Source organism: Microtus pennsylvanicus, chromosome 9 (assembly GCF_037038515.1).
Source record: "Microtus pennsylvanicus isolate mMicPen1 chromosome 9, mMicPen1.hap1, whole genome shotgun sequence".
In the NCBI taxonomy this organism is placed as follows: domain Eukaryota; kingdom Metazoa; phylum Chordata; class Mammalia; order Rodentia; family Cricetidae; genus Microtus; species Microtus pennsylvanicus.
In genome coordinates this window covers 3,900,052-3,920,207 of record NC_134587.1, presented here as the reverse complement: position 1 = coordinate 3,920,207, position 20,156 = coordinate 3,900,052, and the positions used below count along the sequence as shown (strand labels likewise).

General features: G+C 41.2%; 1 protein-coding gene across 2 annotated transcripts in view; it reads left to right on the top strand.

Moving 5' to 3' along the window:
• Positions 1-1,353: 1,353 nt before the first annotated feature.
• Positions 1,354-20,156, top strand: part of Dnajc10 (DnaJ heat shock protein family (Hsp40) member C10) — a 37,945-nt gene continuing 19,142 nt past the window's right edge. For both annotated transcript variants that reach the window (XM_075984746.1, XM_075984745.1), the window contains exons 1-11: positions 1,354-1,500; positions 2,794-3,143; positions 4,507-4,669; positions 6,241-6,291; positions 10,363-10,445; positions 10,706-10,837; positions 11,287-11,380; positions 12,311-12,388; positions 14,000-14,043; positions 18,036-18,173; positions 19,919-20,008. In XM_075984746.1, the coding sequence (XP_075840861.1) occupies positions 2,940-3,143; positions 4,507-4,669; positions 6,241-6,291; positions 10,363-10,445; positions 10,706-10,837; positions 11,287-11,380; positions 12,311-12,388; positions 14,000-14,043; positions 18,036-18,173; positions 19,919-20,008 (1,077 nt within the window). In that variant the 5' untranslated portion in view covers positions 1,354-1,500; positions 2,794-2,939. The remainder of the gene's footprint in view (positions 1,501-2,793; positions 3,144-4,506; positions 4,670-6,240; positions 6,292-10,362; positions 10,446-10,705; positions 10,838-11,286; positions 11,381-12,310; positions 12,389-13,999; positions 14,044-18,035; positions 18,174-19,918; positions 20,009-20,156) is intronic.

Here is a 20,156-nt window from a genome sequence, read left to right as displayed (position 1 = left end):
ACATATAATGGACCATTTTTAATTTCTTATTATTTACATTATTTTATGTGCACTGGTGGGAAGGTGTCAGATCCCCTGGAACTGGATCTTCAGGCAGTTGTGAGCTGCCATGTGCGTGCTGGGAACTGAACCTGGGTCCTCTGGAAGAGCAGTCAGTGCTCTTAACCACTGAGCCATCTCTCCAGCCCTCATGTAATGGATCTTGAAAGCTATGTAGTTCCCCAAAAGAAACTAAAAGGGGTATTTCTTAATGTGTCCCAGGCATAAATGATATAGTTATGATACTGAGATTTGATCCTTAAAACTCAGACAATGAGGTTTTAGTCTCCCTTAAGTGGGCATCATTGTTGTTATCTGATATCTGTTTTGCTTTTTAAGTTATTCTAAGCAGTTTTGGTTTGGTTCACAGTAGCATACTGATTATCATTACAAACCCTGGAACTAGGTTGCTTAGGTGTGACTTTCATTTTCCTCAACTTTTAGCTACCCAGGCTCCCTTGACTTTGAAATGTATATAATAATCAGCGCTATCTCCCAAGATTACTTGAAGGACTGAGTTAATCCATGTGTACTTAGGCCAGTTCCTGGTACATGCTAACAGCTGTCACTTCAGACTGCTTCTAATATTTCTACATGTTGGTTTAGCAATAGGCCCTGCAGTCATAAAATTATTAGCTGACATCTGGTTTACTATCCAACGACTCATTAACAATTTCTACCTATTGCAAAGTACGACGCTTCCTCTTTCCGGGATTTTAAGTGTAGCTACTTCAATGGTCAGAGTGCTATGACTGGAAAAGTGTAGTTTTTGTACCCAGTCGAGTAGAAGTCAATGAGAGGAGAAATACTCTGTGAGAATGATTCAGAAACCCGGAAATCAGTAGAAAGCTCGATGCCTGCTGATACACAAAACTGTAAATAATTTTATTTCTAGGAAGTTGGGTTAGTGGGCAACTACTCTGTCCAGTCCCTTGCAAACGGGGTCAATTCAGGCGAGTTCTCCACTTTTAGCCAAATCGGCTTTTTCCGCGGTACCCACCCTTTAACCAAATCTCTAGGGAGGATTAGCAAGCCGGATCCCTCTACCGGGGTTTCCCCGTCGCCCTGGCAACGGGACCGGAAGGGGCGGGCTTTACGCCCTTCCTTCCGCCCGTGGCTGCCTTCGGCCGCAGAGCCGCTGTGGGCCGCGCTGCGGGTTGCTCCCCTGTCTCCGAGCGGGAGCGGGAGCGGGAGCGGGAGCCGCAGCGGCCGCCGCACAATCGGCCACGTCAGCCTAAACCGGCAGGCCCGCCCGTCCGCCCTACCCCGCCGGCCGCTGTCCCACGGACCACACTTCCCCGCCCCACGCCTTTCCCACAATGCCGTGCGCCAGGCCCCGCCCCGCCGGCGCGACCCGAGCGGCGGTGCTGCTGCTGCTGCGCGCGCTCGTAGCCGGCGTCCTGTCCGACCCGGTCCCGAGCTCGGCGGCCTAAGGATGGGGCAGTAACCGAGGACGCTGAGGTGGGCGCAGGCAGCCTCCACGCACCGCAGGGGCCTCGGGAGGGAGGGCGCCGGCCGCATCCCACCGCTGCCGCGCCGCCCGGGGTCGGGTCCTCGCCTCGCTCGCTGCCCCCTCCACCCCACCTTCCGCTCGCACTTCTGACTCGGGCTGCTTCTCCCCGGTCGGACCCGGGACCTCGGACGCACACGGGCCAGCCCCGGTCCCCTGCCGTCCCCCGCTCCCGCTCTGGAGAGACGGCAGCATCCATCCTTAACGTTGCGTTTACCTTCAGCCTCCTCACCGGCCCCGGGCTCTTCTGTTACTCCCACCCTAACCCCAGGGACACCGTATCCCAAATTCCTGATTGAGATTAGTTCTTCCTTTGTTTTCCTCCCTGTTAGTTATTAGCCTGGGTATTTCTGGTTTTCTATCAGTATCTTTTACAAAGGTGTATATTTTGTGGGACGGACAGGAGGGGTTAGAAGTGAGGTGAGGCCTGTTCACAGGTAAGGAATTTTTAGGAACACGTTTGGGTTTAAATGAAGAGAATTGAAGTTGAAGATGCTAGGAAAGATTCCTCCTCCCCAAGCATTTTAAGATCTTAAAGGATACTAGTAGAACTCTAAGGTGAAATTCTAGATTTTGATCCTTCACAGCCTTCCTGGTTCTCTTATTTCTTCTACTTTTGTTTATTCCACACGTGATCTTTATAATGAAATTTCACCGATTCGCAGCTGTTTCACTGCCTTTTTTTATAAATCAGTTTCTTCTCTCAGAGCAAGCACTTTAGAAAATTTGGGGTAGCCCGCTTTGTAAGTTGTCTATTTTTGTACTGACATTTTAAAATTTTTATGTAAAAGGCACAAGCCCCTTGGAAAAGTTTTATGCTTCCTTTTATTTCCCTCAAAGGCATCCTCTACAAATGAGATTAGATTCGAAAGAAAACCAAACAGTTTTTAAGGCATAAAAGGAGCAAAAAGGAAGAGATACTGGAAAAGGGCAGTGTGCTGGGAGAAGAAGGAAACTCTGCTTATTCTTACCCTGGTGCAGTCACACTTATTCTTACCCTGGTGGATCACACGCCTTCTTGTCTAAATGTGTGTGTGTTTCTAGATTCCAGCCACCAATCACCCTTTTCCTTCTACCTAGAGTGATTTCGCAAATATGCCTACCTGGATACAGAGGCAAGGGAGGGTTCTAGAGAGTAGGACTCAGGGCCGTTCACAGTGTATTGCTGACCCTGTCAGTTGGTAAATTATGTTCTAGCTGCTTAGTTTGGAAAATATTTTAACTGCCTGGTTTGGTCTCTTTAGGTTAACGTTTCTGGGCTGTGTTCTGTGATGCTTGATTGACCCTTGAAGTAATGTGGACAGAAGTTCTCAAATGTGTTTCTTATAACCACTGGACCCAGCACTGTATCTTCATGTTCACTTAAATAAGAACTTGCCTAAGAAAGAGAATGGGAGTCTGCTTAAACAAAGATGACTTTCTCAGAGACTTGAAGCGGATCGGTCTCTGTCTTCTGATAGTGTTTGTGGTCGTTGTGGTAGGCACGGATCAGAATTTTTACAGTTTACTCGGAGTATCTAAAACTGCAAGCAGTAGAGAAATAAGACAAGCCTTTAAGAAATTAGCACTGAAGTTACATCCTGATAAAAACCCGGTAGGTAAAATTTCTCTTTCAAATACCTGCTTATTATACTGTGTCTCAATAATGTGTTTTATTTTTAAATAAGCATTTGAAATGCTTAAAATGTAAAAAATTATAACTTGGCAGCTGGAGATAAAAGACAGAGGTAGGTAGAGCACTTGCCTGGCGTGCCAAGGTTCGGAGTTTGATTCCCACCACCTGAAGCTAGTAAGTCACCTGCAGAGTAAAGCCAGAAGCAAAGCACGAGGATTTTGTCAGTATCCTGTACAGCTGCTGCTTCTCCGTAAACTGATTTCCAACAGGAGCAGTGAATGGATTAACCTCAGCCTTGTCTTTGATTCCCTCAGAACTCAGAAGAGCCTTGCATGAGGGACGGTAGCGAGTCACAGCGTGGTGTAACTTCCACTATTGTAATCCATGCAGAGTTCACACTTTTGACTTACACACTTCGAATCAAAACTTGAGAGCTCCAAGTGTACTTCCGTTTATAAAGATTGTGTATCCAAGAACCTTTAAAATCAATCTGTTTTGCCAGCACAATTTGTTGAAAATGCTGTCTTTTTTCCATTGTATACTTTTAGCTCCTTTATGTTTTGAAGTTTATGATATTTAAGTTTTTTTCATTAATTTTTAGCTTATCATGAATAAGGACATGATGGAGATAATTTATGTAGCTAGAAATTTATAAGTGAGTTTGTTTTGTCTCAGTTACATAAAGCTGAACACTATAAACTGGTTGACTTCTCTTTCCCAGAGATCTGTATTATAAATATTGAAGGCTTTTGTTGTTGTTGCTGTTGTTTTTCAAGTTTTTGTTTTAAAATTTCCAAGTGTAATTTCCAGAAGCCAAGTCTGTGTTACAGTAAAAAAGTAACATCTTTTTATTCCTGTTTTGAATCGTGATTTTGGTATGATTTCTTTTTTAATAATGAAAGCTACACTTTATGGCTGGGCCTCATGTGGGAAATGGCATGCATACTATTTATCACTGTTACAGAAGTAACAGATTCTAAGTAAAGGCTTCACGGGTCCCTTAGGCTTGTTTCTTAGTGGCATTGTTTTCAGCGTTTTAGAAGGGGATTGCTGATCTTTATCCACTGTTCCTCTTATTTGGATACTTTATACAGTAATGAACTTGTGTTGCCCGAACTGCCAGACTTTTGAATTTTGAAATTTCTGATTTCCCTTCGCTAGGCTTCTTTTCAAAGTTTGCTTCCCTAGGACTACTTCCTGATTTCATCTTGATGATTCATGTCTTATTGTACCGCCCTTTTTCCTGATAGTATGCAGAAATCTGGATCAGTGAAATCTGTATTTCTGAAGAGGTTCAGATTGTATATTTGAAATAACCGTTGTATGTAATATTTTTTAACAGAATAACCCAAATGCACATGGTGATTTTTTAAAAATAAATAGAGCATATGAAGTCCTCAAGGATGAAGATCTGCGGAAGAAGTATGACAAATATGGGGAGAAGGGACTTGAAGATAACCAAGGAGGCCAGTATGAGAGCTGGAGCTACTACCGCTATGATTTCGGTAAGGTGCCTGCTACCGTGAGCTCAGTCCTGTCCCCCCACCCCATGCTGGGCTGTGAACCGCAGGCTCTATGCCCTTGACCACCAAGCCATGTCTCCAAACCTAAAGTTTATTTTATAATATAAAACAGTGTTATTCTGCTGTTTAATTTGTATGTTGTATGTATGTCGCTTTGATTAGCTCTTAGGTTACTCTGAAGTTGAGTTGAAAAGGCAAGTCATTTGGTCTACAGAAATTATGGACCATATATGAAAGTGTATTGGTCAGATTATGCTTAATACTTTTATATATGGTTCCATTTAACAATGTGTTTTGTGCTGTATGTTGCATTAGAAGTTAAATATTAAAGCATGTCAAAACTTTGAAGAATATGTTCCAGCCATAGCTGGACTTTTAAACGTAACAGTAGCTTGTGTGATAGAAACACCATCTTCCTCGTGTGGCGCCTCTGGTGATCCTGGTTTTATGTGCTGTTGGCAGGAATAAACAAGGAAAGCGAGAGGAGAGAGAGACACAGAGGACAGGGAAGGAGGAAGTAGAGAGCACAGTCATATCAGAAGTGTTATCATATATCACCAGTGTTTCCTCTTGTACTAGTGAGCTTGAAATGCAGGCTAAGAACTGCATGTGCTTTTATCTGGACTAAGGAAAATAGTTTAAATTTGTTCTATGGTTTACTCAAGACTTGATAAATAAATTTAAAAATAATATTTACATATATTTCCTGCTGACTTTTACCAGCCAGACTTAGCTTCCTACTAGCTTACAAAAAGAAAATTTTATTGGAGTACAGATCTGTAATTTGTTACATATTATCTATTACTTCTGTAAGACTCTGAGGGCAGAACTGAGCATTTGTGTTTAAAAATAAAACCAAAGAAACCCCACAAAAACTTTGCCATAAAACACCCTATAAAGCCCCAAATATTTACAAGTGCCCCTGTAGAAAAAATTTCCTGTCGGTGCTTTATATCCATTGTTAACATTACTCAAGTTTGTGGTTTTGATATTGTAGCATGTAATCTTTAGGAGAAGTTAGGTGACGGGTACATAAGAATTTGTGCTGTTGTTGCAAGTTCTAGTGAGTTTGTGGTTGTTTTTAAAACTAACAAAACAAGGGGGTTGGAGAGATGACTCAGTAGTTAAGAGCACTGGCTGCTCTTCAAGAGGACCTGAGTTCAATTTCTAGCACCCACATGGTGGCTCATAACTGTCTGTAACTCCTGTTCCAGGGGATCTGACACCCTCACACAGATATACATGCCAGTAAAACCCCAATACACATGAAAGAAAAGTAAATAATTTATAAAACAGTAACAAGGCACAGAGGTTTTGTGTGGGGAATAATGGAGGTGACTAGGAACTTCACCCACCCTGTGGTCGGCTGGATCACAGCATTGTCAGTATTGAAGGAAGTCATCTGGAGCAGCAATCACTGTCGGTTTTCTCTTAATTTGATGTGTATTCAAGTTTGAAATTCAGTATAACTGACTTTTATAGCTAATATTTTATGTGGTGATTTATTTTTATGAAGTTTTAATTTTATGGTTTTTATCCACTTTTAAAATTAGGTATTTACGATGATGATCCTGAAATCATAACATTAGAAAGAAGAGAATTTGGTAAGTTTATGGGCAAACAACTTTCTGAAAGTAGTACAGGTCACATCTCTTACCCAAAACTCACAAGTCTGAATGTAATTGGAAGTTAGAAATCATTGAGATTTTTTAAAAGGAATATGATGTGCATGGTCTATTAAACTGTTCAGAGAAGCATGGGGGCTAGAGTGGTGGTTCTCAACTGTGGGTCACCGCTACTTTGGGGGTTGAACGATTCTTACAGGTGTCACCTAAGACTGCACATCAGGTACTTCTATCCCGATTCATAACAGATGCAGAAATATGGCGATGAAGTAGCAACGACAATACTGTGGTTGGGGTCACCACAGCGTGAGGCGCTGTATTGAAGGTTGCAGCATTAGGAAGGTAGTGTATAGTGGCATATTACTTGTGTTTAAATAAATAAAGCTTGCCTGACGATCAGAGGGCTAAGCAGCCATACAGGCCAGGGAGTGGTGGCACACACTTTTAATCCCAGAATTCCAGAGACAGAGGCGGGTGGATCTCTATGAGTTCAAGGCCACCCTGGGCCACACAAGATTGAATCTGTCTAAAAGAGAAACAGAGCTCCTACAAAGGTGATCCCAGCATTTGGGATCACACGCATTTAATTCCAACCCTAGGAAGGTGGAAACAGGAGCAATATGGTTGGACAGAGAAAGACTATAAAGGGGAAGAGACAGGAACTTGGTGGAGTGTAGAGTTTGAGGATTCATGGAGAAAGGATCTTGCCCCTTCTATCTGAAGGTTCGGTAGAGGTAAAAGTTTCTTCTAGTGGTTGGCTCCTTTGCTTTTCTGATCTTCAGCTTGAACTCCAGTATCTCTGGGTTATTATTGTTTATGCTACAATTGAGAAACACTGGGCTAGAGAAGTGACTCAGCTGTTAAAAGCACTTTTACCCTCGAGAAGACATAGTTTCAATTCCCAGCACCTACATGTCTCACAGCCATGGTTCTCTGACCGCTACAGGCTCTGTGCACTCACATGGTCACATGCAGGTGAAGCTATCATACACATAAAGTAAAATTATAGAAACACTAACATTTCTTAGTCAGTACGTAGCAAAATAGCTAAGTATGAATACCAAATGAGAGTAAAAAGAATATGCAGTTGAGGTTTAGCGTCCATGTTGCTTTGTTACGTACTTGCAACAGCAGAAAAGGTGCAGTTTCAGTCTTTTAGATAAGTGTGGTTATTGTGGGAGCAAGTTTAATTTTCTATGTGACTGATATTGAAAGTCCCTGTTCCGTTCCAGTTCCATTTTAGACCATTAGGAAAACAGCTGACGGATAGAGTGCCGCTAGAAGTTGTGTATATGAACTCTTCAACATCTTTTCCTACAAAAGGAATGGGGGGATTTGATTTATTGATAGATAACACTAATGCCTGTGTCACAGACCATATGTGGTTGTGTAGCTCTATAGCTTTTCCTTTGTGGTTCTTACTCTGACTCATTCATAAGTGTTTTGTGACCCTTGTGGTTAGAAAAAGGGAGACTTTTTGCACAGAAATCAGAGGAACTGAACCAAGCCTGCAGCTGCTGCTCTGTGAGACCACCTAGAATGATACTTGGCTGAGTTTATATATTCTCAGGCAGCACTGTGCAGAAAAGGCCTCCGAATTAGGTCACTTAGAACCCCACATGACAGTTCTAAATTCAGGCCCCAAACCTTAGAGATAATTGAGACACATTAACTAAAACTTGCACTGTTCTTTGTGTGCGTGGACTAAGACAAGATGACCCTGGCCCTTCAGTTCTAGAAGCAGAGAGAAGATGACAGATGTGTTATAGAGCTGACTCCTGTTGCTTGTGAGTTTCTGTTGCCATTTCTTTCTGTTGGCTTGAGTTAATCTTTCCATAAACAATTATAAAATCATCTTTAAGTGATGTGTATATATTCTAGTCTTCTGGGAAGAGTCCCAGCACTCTCAAATCAGCTCTATTTGGTAGAACAAAATGATGCAGATGCTGTGTTGTGATCATGCCCTGGTTCATCTCTGCTTGCAGCCTTTCCTTATACCTTAAGTCCTTATATCCTTTTAACTGGTTAATTCATTGAAATCTCTGCCCAGATTTTGCCTCTCAAGTGTCTCTTCTAGCGGCCAGGGCTGGCTCTGATTTCCACCTTTCCACTTCTTGGCATTAGAGAGCTTTATTATGCATCTCTGAGTTTTCAGCATAAGTCTTTTATAGTTTGCCCAATTTTCCTGTTGTTAGTACTGGAAAATTTAGGCCAAATTAGAGAGTTGGCTTTTACCAGGAAAGGAACCCGAATGTCTGATTTCAACACAGAAGGACAGAAGTAGTTAGGAAGCTCTAATTTTAAAGCTATGAATGTTGCCATCTTTTCCTAAGAAGGGTCATGTTTTCCATTAAGCACGAGCACATTATCTTTTTGTATGTCACAGTACAGTAGGACATAAGCCGTGATCAAGTTCTAGGTTGTGTTTGAAGGGTGGACAACACCTGACCAAATAAGGCCACAGTTGAAGCATGCTTTTGCAGATGTACCAAAAAAGAGGAACTCAAGACAGTACAGCATTTTCTGTACTAGTAGAAGCTACTGTATAGATATTAATAGATATTCTGGTTCTGTGATCTCAAAGAAATTTGCATTTTCAAATATATATTTACTCTGTTTTGTGTTACTGAATTATATAAAGGCATTTCATTGTGCTATTTTACTGCACTATTAAAAATATTTTTAGTCCAGCACAGTGGCTTACCCTGTGACCCCAGCTACGTGGGAAGCCAAGGCAGAAGGACTGTGAGTTCCTTCCCAGCCTACACAACAGAGAAAAGCCTTGGTCCTAAAACTGAGCAGATAGGGAATGTATTTTTGTCTGCCTTCTCACTAGGCAGCGAGAACTGAGCCACTGCTGCAGAGGTTGGCAGTGTTTCTGACTCGGGGATACACAGCATTAGATGCTCTGTCTCCTGTGGTTGTAACTGACAAGAGGCTCTCTTTTTCTGTTAAAGTTTTCCGTAACTCTAATGAAGATTCCCCCCTAAATTAACATCAGTTGGTAGTCTAACCCAACATGATCATCAATATAGTGTTTAACACTTCCCAACTTTGCCAAAGAATAACCGATGGAAATCCTAAGTTATTTACTCTTGCTTGCAGTGTGTAGGTAAACTGTTTCTCCACAGAACTGCCTTGCCACTGAAATACATTCCTGAGTGTTTCCACTAGCCAGTCAGCTAAACAAAAATAAGAATAGTACCCATATCTTGACAATTATAATTCTGAAAATTGCACTTAAAATCACTGAAAGCTGATTTTGGTATGAAATTATATAAAGAGCTTAACAAATTGCCCTCACATTTGTGTCTAGAATATTAGAGTAATCCTTGGTTAAAATTTTAAAGTTTGTCTTCATTGGATCATTTTACAAATACATGCTGTCGACTTGATGCTACATGGTGTTCAAATCTATTTTAGCAAAAACATGTATTGATGTTTTAATATGACAAAATTCTTTACATTTTTGAACAGTATGATTTTCCAAGATAAAGCTCTTATTTGGGAAAAACATTTAATTTAATCTCTGTAATCTTTACTCTGTAATGCAGGTCACTAGCACATAACCTTTCTTTAATCCCAGTACTGCAAGCAGGCAAGTGAGTTCAAGGCAGGTCGGGTTTTCATAGCCAAGTTCCGTGCTACCAGGACTACACAGTGAGACCCTGTCTCAAAAATCGTTTTCAGTGTCTGTGACGGGCCCTGGCCCTACACTGCCCCTTGCTGCTAGTGGTGTAACAGCTTTAGTCTCCGCCGTGGTTCCCCTTTACCGCCCTTGTGCAGATGGGCAGAAGCCCTGGCTGTTGCCTCCCGTGCCACCCCTTGTGTGCCTTCACGACCACATTTACCCTGAGTACAGGCTCAGGAGGAGTTTGTAAAAGTTACATGGGTATGACATTTGAGAAAAAACAGTACTCCTTATAGGAAGACCACAGGAAATACACTCACTTGGAATATTTAGGACTGATTTTTTTTATTCTGATCTTAGCAAAACGATTTGTAATTAAAATGTGCTTTAATAAATTGTTGTGTTTTGTGTGCTTTCAGATGCTGCTGTTAATTCTGGAGAACTGTGGTTTGTAAACTTTTACTCCCCGGGATGTTCACATTGCCACGATTTAGCCCCCACTGTACGTATGCTTAATGTCCCAGCTGCTAAAGCCTTTTTTTTTTAGTTGATGTATTTATTATTTGGGCTTCCTTTTTTTCTAGTTTGTTGGAAATTATTTTGTGTTAGTCACTGTGACTATGAGATCTTTTCCCATGTTTTATTTAGGAAATACTTTTCCCATGTTTTATTAGGAAAACTTTCCTCCCATAAAATCATACAGAGTGAAGTATTCAAAAGAAGAAACATTGTCAGAAACTCTTGTTGTCTTTTTCTGTCTAGTGGAGAGAGTTTGCTAAGGAAGTGGATGGGTTACTTCGCATCGGAGCTGTCAACTGCGGCGATGACCGGATGCTCTGCCGGATGAAAGGAGTCAGCAGCTACCCTAGCCTCTACATCTTCAGGTCTGGAATGGTAAGTGCTATTTCCATTTTGAAGATTTGTGGACCTTATAGCTATTAAAGTACTAGAGAAAACAATATGAAAACTTTTAGGCTGGTTTTTGCTTTTCTTATTTTAGGAGCTAATTTACCATAAACATTGTGTATTTCTTTATGAAACTTTCAGGACCATCAGTTTCTGTCATACAGGATGTTTAATGCACATTTCAACATACTTTAGGTGCTGCCTCATGGGATATACAGCTCTAACCGCTGTCTTTTTCCCACTTCCAATGACGAAAGGGAACTAAAGTCGTTACAAATGATATTCTGTACGATCTGTACTGTCGGGGTTCTCCGAGTATCATTTGTAAGAACACTGTGTTGTTAAGAAGTAGAACTTCAGCATCATTCAGAGTGTTAAGTCAGAGTATTGGGTAGCATTTGAAAGTGAAGAAGTAAGGGCATTCTCTAAACCAACAGGCTGCAGTGAAGTATAACGGAGACCGGTCAAAGGAAAGCTTGGTGAGCTTCGCCATGCAGCATGTCCGGAGCACAGTGACGGAGCTGTCCACAGGTACAGACTCCCGCATTGGCTTGCCTTTTCGGGGGTGTTTTGTAATCAGTCTTTTGGATTTACAATGATAGTTTTACATTTGGGTCATAATTATGTTTTGAAGTATGTTTTCCTGTGCTTCTTAGAAAGGAATTGTCCTTGCTCTGGTCCCTGCTGACTTATACATTGGACAGGCTGGTTCCGTTTGCACAGGGACTTGTACAGCCGAGGTGTAGAGGGTGTGAGATGGGGGTAAGGGCATCCTGTGAGGCTGCCAGCGCTCAGCCCTGCAGCGCTGATGCTTCCACAGCCACAGGCCGAAGGCTCAAGTTCAGAACCACTTCAATGCTAGGTTAAAATCATTCACCACATGATTGTAGGGCGGCTATAAAGTATCTGAGCCAGAGTGCATGGCCAGAGGGGGACTCATTCATTCATTCAGCACCAACTGTGTGTGAGGAACTGTTCAGCACTGTGTAGCAATCCCAGCCATCAACAGCTTACGTCAGTGAGCGCGAGGCCAGCCAACAGCTGAAATGCAGTCCAGTAACTTTTCTGACTAGAAATTGAGCAGACAGAATGATCGAGGTGTGAAGCTACCCTGTTGAGGGGGAGAGAAGAGGTTAGAGTGTACTTCTTCACAGAAAACGTAACTAACTTCTCCTAAGGTGGAATAGGAAGGCTTTGGGAACACTGCGTATTTGGAAGTCAGCAATTGTGCACACATCTAAGACAGCAGTGAGTGCAGTGGGCTTGTGTGGTGAATGTGACTGGCCAAATAGGCAACGCTCAGGTCATACAGACTTAACCTGTTTGACTTTTCTAAATAATCAGTATGTCTTAAAAATATTTGGTAATAGGATTGGAAATAGTTAAGTTTGGAAAGAAAAAACTTTTGGAAGAATGTTTTCATTGAGTAAGAAATACTCAGAAATTTTATTTTCTTTAAAGGGAATTTTGTTAACGCCATAGAAACTGCTTTTGCTGCTGGTATCGGCTGGCTGATCACGTTTTGTTCTAAAGGAGAAGGTAATTTCTCACTTTGTTAGGATGAAAAGACTGGTAGAAGATAGTTTATACCACTGTGCTTGATTTTTCTTTTTTTTCTGTCAGTAATCAGTCAGTTACTTCAAAGTACAATTTAAGTACCAAATTACAAATATTTACTTAATGTATACGTCTTTGACCTTTTAACATGTAATGGGTAATAAAATTTGTGATGTGTAAATGTTTCTGTATAATATCATGTTTAGTGGATGAGTTTTCAGCCAAGTTTTCAGGATAAATTGTATCTCAAATAGTCAAAGATAACTGGGCAGTATGCACAAGTAATTAATTATATCAACTACGGTTGCTTCCAAAATAATTTTTAGAAATTCAGACGTTGAAACTTAAATACATAAAAAATGCGCTCACCTCATCAGATTGTGCCTTTAGTGATGACAGCCCCATTTTTAGGGCATGCCCCTTTGTAAGTTATTTAAAGTTGAGTGTCCTGCATGCCAAATTTTAAAAATGCAAACTGTGTTCAATGAGATCAGTTTAAAGTTTTTCCAAAATTACAAAATATCTACCAGACAGTGGTGGCACATGCCGTTAATCCCAGCACTCAGGAGGCAGAGGCAGGTGGATCTCTGAGTTCGAGGCCAGCCTGGTCTACAAAACAAGTTCCAGGACAGACAGGGCTGTTACAAAGAGAAACCCTGTCTCAAAAAAAAAAAATTTAATCCATTGTAAATACTTTGTTGTGCCTAATCCCAGTGGGGGTCTAAAAGCCACAGTTCACCATCCTCAAGACCTGTGTTAGGAAAGCACTGCCTTCAGCTTAGTGTCTCAGCAGTGAGTTTCCCACCAGCCTAACCCAGTGGCTCTTAGCCTTCGTAATGCTGCGACCCTTTAATACAGTTCTTTATGTTGTGTTGAAGCCCAGCCCTAAAAATTATGTCATCACTTCTTCATAACTAATAATGTAACTATCTGATATGTAAGCCATGTGACAGGGTCATTCAGTACACACCCACACCTCCGGTAGACCAGTGGGATAAGAAGCACAGGTCCAAGCAAAGCTAAATGCTGATTTCTCTATCTACACATGAGCTTTAGAAACTTTCTAACATACTGCCATTTATCTTAGCGCCCCCCCCCCCAAGCTATGATGCCTTTTCTTCCAAGTCTTTTTTTCCCATATACACAACAAGAGGGCGCAGGAGCTCAGGACAGATGGCTGCGAGCCACCGCCAAGTCTTACCTCATTGCGTCCTATCATTCATATTTAATAAAATTTGGTCTTTTTAAAAACGTGAAATGCCATTTTAAGATTGAGATTTATAATATTTTGATGATTCTGCCTATACCTTCTCAAATAGATCTGTTAGATTATATTTCTTGACCAAAAGAGAGTGTTTCTAAGAGGATAAGACCTAAAAAGATGTTTCCTGCTCTGTTTGCATCTGTAGTGGAAATCCTCAGAAATGAAGGGGAGGGAGTAAGAGATTGAGCCTGAGTGTGGGACAGAGATGGCCTGCTGGGCCTGTCCATATTTACCAGTGCAGCTCCTTGCCTTAGAAACAGTATGGCGTGGCGCCGAATGAGGTCATCAGAATTAAAACTAAAACAGCCTCGTAAATTTCTTCCCCTCAGATTGTTTGACTTCCCAGACACGACTCAGGCTCAGTGGCATGTTGGTAAGTGCCCATCATTTCTATACAATGTGTCTCCGTGTAAGAGTACAGCTAGAAGTTGACAACAGAGATCTTATACAATGTGTCACCATGTAAGAATACAGCTAGAAGTTGACAACAGATATCTTATACAATGTGTCACCATGTAAGAGTACAGCTAGAAGTTGACAACAGAGATCTTATACAGTGTGTCTCCGTGTAAGAGTACAGCTAGAAGTTGACAACAGAGATCTTATACAATGTGTCACCATGTAAGAGTACAGCTAGAAGTTGACAACAGATATCTTATACAATGTGTCTCCGTGTAAGAGTACAGCTAGAAGTTGACAACAGAGATCTTATACAATGTGTCACCATGTAAGAGTACAGCTAGAAGTTGACAACAGAGATCTTATACAATGTGTCACCATGTAAGAGTACAGCTAGAAGTTGACAACAGAGATCTTATACAGTGTGTCACCACGTAAGAGTACAGCTAGAAGCTGACAACAGATATCTTTTCTCGTGGTTTCTTGAACACTTTATCCCACTTACCTGTGATCTTATTTTCTGGTAGACATAATTTTAGCTGTGTCTTTGTGAATTATTGTGTTGTCAGTGTTAGTGTGTGCTTCCCTTATGACTCACCTGAGTCTGCTGTGTTTACTGTTGTGTGTGCATTCCTCAGTTGTTGGCTAGGCTTTGTCATCTCCAGACTTCAGATTTCGTTATCTCGGGGTTTAGCCTGCTGCTGCTGCTGCTGCTGCTGCTGCTGCTGCTGCTGCTGCTGCTGCTGCTGCTGCTGCTGCTGCTGCTTCCCATGCTGTGAATGATGCTTGTCCTTGAGTAGCGCTGGAACTCCACGTGGTCTGGGAGATTGTCAGTTGTGAAAGCTGGAAAAGTCCTGTAGAGTATTGATGTTGATTGGGTGGGATTTTTCTACATAACAGATTGATTTTATGGGCTTGTATCTGCCTCATTTCTGTCCTGTTTAATTTGGGGATGGGCATGTTAAATTGATTTGTATTTTCATTTTTTTATGTATGCCAACGTGTGTGTGTGTGTATGCATATATGTATGTAGCTTAGTCGTTCTGTTACGTAAGGGTTAGGTAATGCCCTGAGATGGTACACCAGGCAATTTCACCGTTGTGGGGCATCACAGAATTTACTAAGACAAACCTGGTGTGTTCAGGATGCCTCATACCTAGCCTTTGTAGGATAGCCTGTTGCTTCTAGGCTACAAAACTGTACAGCATATTACTGTGCTGAAAGAATATGATCAAACTGTAGTCTACAGGCGAGGAATTGGTAGACCTGTATGGAGCATGTAACATGAATGTGCTTATGTGATTGAAGGTTGCTTCTCTAAGCCATAGAGATCTTGTTGCTCCTTCCTGGAATGCACTTTGTAGACTAGGCTGGCCTCGAACTCACAGAGATCTAAATATTTCATTGAGTTTTACTTTTTATTTCCTTTCTGTTTTCTTAGGGTTTAATTTGTTCTAAAATTTTTGAGATGTCACTAATAGTTAACTTTTTTCCTAATATTTAGATAATAAATTACCACAAATTACAGCTTTAACTGCATACCATATTTTGCTGCATAGTATTTTTATTATCACCTGAAATATTCCCTTTTTGTTTTTATTTATTTTATGTGCATCAGTGTCTTGTCGTGGGTGTCAGGTCCCCTGGAACTGTAGTTACAGACAGCTGTGAGCCACCATGGGTGCTGGGATTCAAACCCAGGTCCCTTGGAAGAGCAGCCAGTGCTCTTAACCACTAAACCATCTCACCAGCCCTGTAACTGTTTTTTGAATTATAGATTTAGACATTATAATGTCTAAAAGCAGATCTAGGTTTTTGAAGCTTTGTGATACTCCTGGCTATGTAAATTCCAGCATGGGTAATGAACATGCTTTCCATAGTTTCTAAGCTAAATTGAGATGTTTATGGCCTAGTATATACTTTCATAAATCCTCATGTACTTCTGAAAAGATGCACACACGCACGTGCTTGTATGAAGTGATGATGCTCAAGCCTAGATTTAGTTTTCTTGCAAGAGTATCACACTACTTCCTACTATTATTATGGACATTTCTATTTCTCCATTTCATTTTGCTAACTTTTTCTTATATTTTGAGTCTTATATGAATCCAAGTAAGGCCACATGGTGGTGGAGCACACCGTTAGTCCCAACACTCAGGAGGCAGAGGCAAGCAGATCTCTGTGAGTTCGAGGCCAGCCTAGTCTACAAAGTGCATTCCAGGATAGCCAGAGCTGTTGTTACAGAGAGACCCTGTCTCGAAATGCTTAAAAAAAAAAAAAAAGATTTGTTAATTTTGTTTGTAATTTGTAAACCATCAAGATTACAGCAAGTCTCTGACATCTCTGACTCCATCTTCTTAGACAAGGCAAGTCCGTGAATGCAGATTCCCTCATTACCTCTTGCAAATTTGCTATCATCTGTGTTAGTCCAGTGTGGGTTCTCATAAGTCTTCATGCAGTAAATTGAATGTATCTTTGTGTATATATGTGGTACAGGTATCTGAACCTAAGGTTTTAAGTATGCTAGGTTTCTCCCCAGTCAATAGTGTACTTTTTTATACTATTTAATTTTTACTTGCAGATGCTCACATATACTACCTACGTGCCATTTTCTTGTTTTTCTTTAACAATATTGGACTTTGTGATATATAGGTTATTTTTTTTTCACCTTGGCAGCCATTACTGTACTTTTCCGTTTTTTTCTCTTGTCTTTATGACATCAATTAAATAGATGTCAGTTCTCTCTGTTTACCAGCTTGCCTAGTCTGGAAAGGTTTCTTTTAGTAACTTGACATTTTGAGAAATGTGCTTTCCATGTAGGACATTGGAGCTCTTTACAGGAGCTCGGCAGCAACAGGAGAGGGCTGACGGGTGCTGATCTACATGTCACAGCGTAGGTGCAGAGACTCTGATAGAGAGGACTGACCGGTGCTGATCTACATGGAACAGCGTAGGTGCAGAGACTTCTGGTGAGGGCTGACCGGTGCTGATCTACATGGAACAGCGTAGGTGCAGAGACTCTGGTGGAGAGGACTGACGGGTGCTGATCTACATGGAACAGAGTAGGTGCAGAGACTCTGGTGAGGGCTGACGGGTGCTGATCTACATGGAACAGCGTAGGTGCAGAGACTTCTGGTGAGGGCTGACGGGTGCTGATCTACATGGAACAGCGTAGGTGCAGAGACTTCTGGTGAGGGCTGACGGGTGCTGATCTACATGGAACAGCGTAGGTTCTGAGACTTCTGGTGAGGGCTGATGGGTGCTGATTTACATGGAACAGAGTAGGTGCAGAGACTTCTGGTGAGGGCTGACGGGTGCTGATCTACATGGAACAGCGTAGGTTCTGAGACTTCTGGTGAGGGCTGACGGGTGCTGATTTCCATGTCACAGCGTAGGTGCAGAGACTTCTGGTGAGGGCTGACGGGTGCTGATCTGCATGTCACAGCGTGGGTGCTGATCTGCATGTCACAGCGTAGGTGCAGAGACTTCTGTGGCCTTCATGATAAGGGGAGGCCAGCTGCAGTGATGCGGCTGACAGGCGCCACGGTTTGGGCTGTTTAGTCTGAGACTGTTGAACAGCCTAGTTAAAATAATACTGTGAAAATGTAGTTCTCATATACAAAACAGTGTAAAAAGGAGGCCGGGCAGTGATAGCACAGGCCCTTAATCCTAACAGTCTGGAGCAGAGATGGGGGGATCTCTGAGTTTAAGGACAGCCAGAGCTATACAAAGAAACCCTATCTTGAAAAACCCAAAAAGAAAAAAATAAAAGTTGATGTTTAATTTGTGTTTACTATTGAGAAAATTACATTTTACTATTCATAGTTTAGAGTACTGTGTGGAGTACTATTTTTTAGAGCTTTAACTTTATAATAGAAAAGCTTAGTCTCCAAGGAAGGTGAACCTCATTGTCCTTTTTCCTTTCTTTGCACCATGGCATGTTGATTCCTTTGCACTTCCCATCAGGACGGTCTTGTCAGCGTGGGATGGGTGGACTGTGACACCCAGGACAGCCTCTGCAAGAGTTTGGACGTCACAGCGAGTACCACTGCTTATTTTCCTCCCGGAGCCACTTTGAATAACAGAGAAAAATCCAGTGTTTTGGTATGTGTTACTTTATAGAAATTTCTTTGCATGTCATTGGACACATGCACACATTGTAAGATAATAATTGCTCACATCTTTTTAGAAATAATTCCTGAATATACTCTACAAATTATGACATACTTAGATTAGTGCATCCTGTTTTGAGATATACTTATTTGTATATATACTTTCATGGCTATAAGCAGTGTTGTACAATCTTGCATGTTCATCTTGTGTATTTCTTAAAGTGTCTTTTTGAAGGAGGATACTTACAAATTTCCCCAGCTCATATTGTCAGATTGCTGTGTACTCCCTAGCCAAGAAAATATTTTATATAAGAATATTTATGCAAAATAGTAAAGATGAAAGCCGGGCGGTGGTGGCGCACGCCTTTAATCCCAGCACCCGGGAGGCAGAGGCAGGCGGATCTTTGTGAGTTCGAGACCAGCCTGGTCTACAAGAGCTAATTCCAGGACAGGCTCCAAAACCACAGAGAAACCCTGTCTCAAAAAAAACAAAAAAAGAAAAAATTTGTAAAGCTGACTCAGTGTTTAGGAGCATTGCTGCTCTTCTAGAGGACCCAGGTTTAGTTCTCAGCACCCAGGTGGCTCACAACTGCCTAACTCTAGTCCCAGGGGATCTGATGTCCTCTTGGAGCCCACTCTAGCAGCAGGCATGCATGCCGTGTACATACGTAGATTCAGGCAAACACACAGAAAAATACATTTAAGGGAAATTTTAGCATAAATTTTAGTAAATTTTTTAATATAGAAGCACATTTAAGAAATTGAGAAGAAAGCTGAGTTTTCAAGTTAAGTAAGTTTTAATTATTAAACATAAATGGTGGAGTAGCTGTAAAGTTAGGTTAATGCCCTGTACATTCTCTTGCTCTGCATCCTTTGCTACATATGCTCCGTTGATGACACCAAGCTCTAGGATAAAGTACAGGCGGAGGTGAGGGAGGTGTGAGGGGAGGAGTGTTTGCCTCCTGTGAACATTTTGTTTTAAAGCAGAGACTTGACTTCCGGGCATGTTCAAAGAAATTTTTGTCTGTATGTTTTGCTTTTAAAAATTCATACCTATGTGATTTGGTTTTCTAAAACACATAATCGTTTTTTCCAGCTCTAGGTACTTATTGATAGAAATAATGTAATATTAGAAGTGTTTTAATATTACAAATCCTAAGAGACTAAAGTGTGGACATTGTGTAAAATGTGGTTAGAACTGAAATTAAGCAAGCATGTTTTTCTGATGTTGTAGAATTCACTTCAGATTGCAGAGAGGATGACCACAGAAAATTTTACTTATTGAATTAGCGACTCATAATTTGTTTACATAATTATTTTTTAAAAAGAAAGAAACAGCCTAACTTTCTGAAAAGGTATTTCAGTAAAGAGTCTTCCTACACAAGGCTAGTGACTGGTGACCCAAGTTGCTGTGTGGAGCCTGTGTAACGGCACTAGGACATACCAGCTCCACAGTGTCCTCTAGCCTCTCTATACATGCGTGATATGTGTGCACACACGTGCATACTAATAGATTCTCTAATTGAAAAAAGTCCAGTTATACAGTATCTTTAGTAGTTACCAAAATATGGCGTGCTTTTCAAACAGTCTCATTTGGAATAATTTTAAAAACTGCTTAATTTACGTGGTTGTTAAAACTTATTCTTCCACCTTAACCTGTAGAAGTTGTAATAAGATGTCAAATACAGTAAATGAGAATGTTCTCAGAAAGTTTACAGTATGGTTCATTTGTTCTAGTTCCTTAATTCATTGGATGCTAAGGAAATATACATGGAAATCATACATCATCTTCCAGACTTCGAACTGCTTCCAGCAAATAAACTAGAGGTGATGCTTTTACAGTAACAATAAATGCTGACAACCCTGCAGGTCGTAATAAGTTAGCAACAGAATTTATTTGTTGCTAGGGAGAATCAAAAATAGCAGTTTTGAAGGATTATATATTGGTTAATTCTGGGAGAAAATTCTGATTACA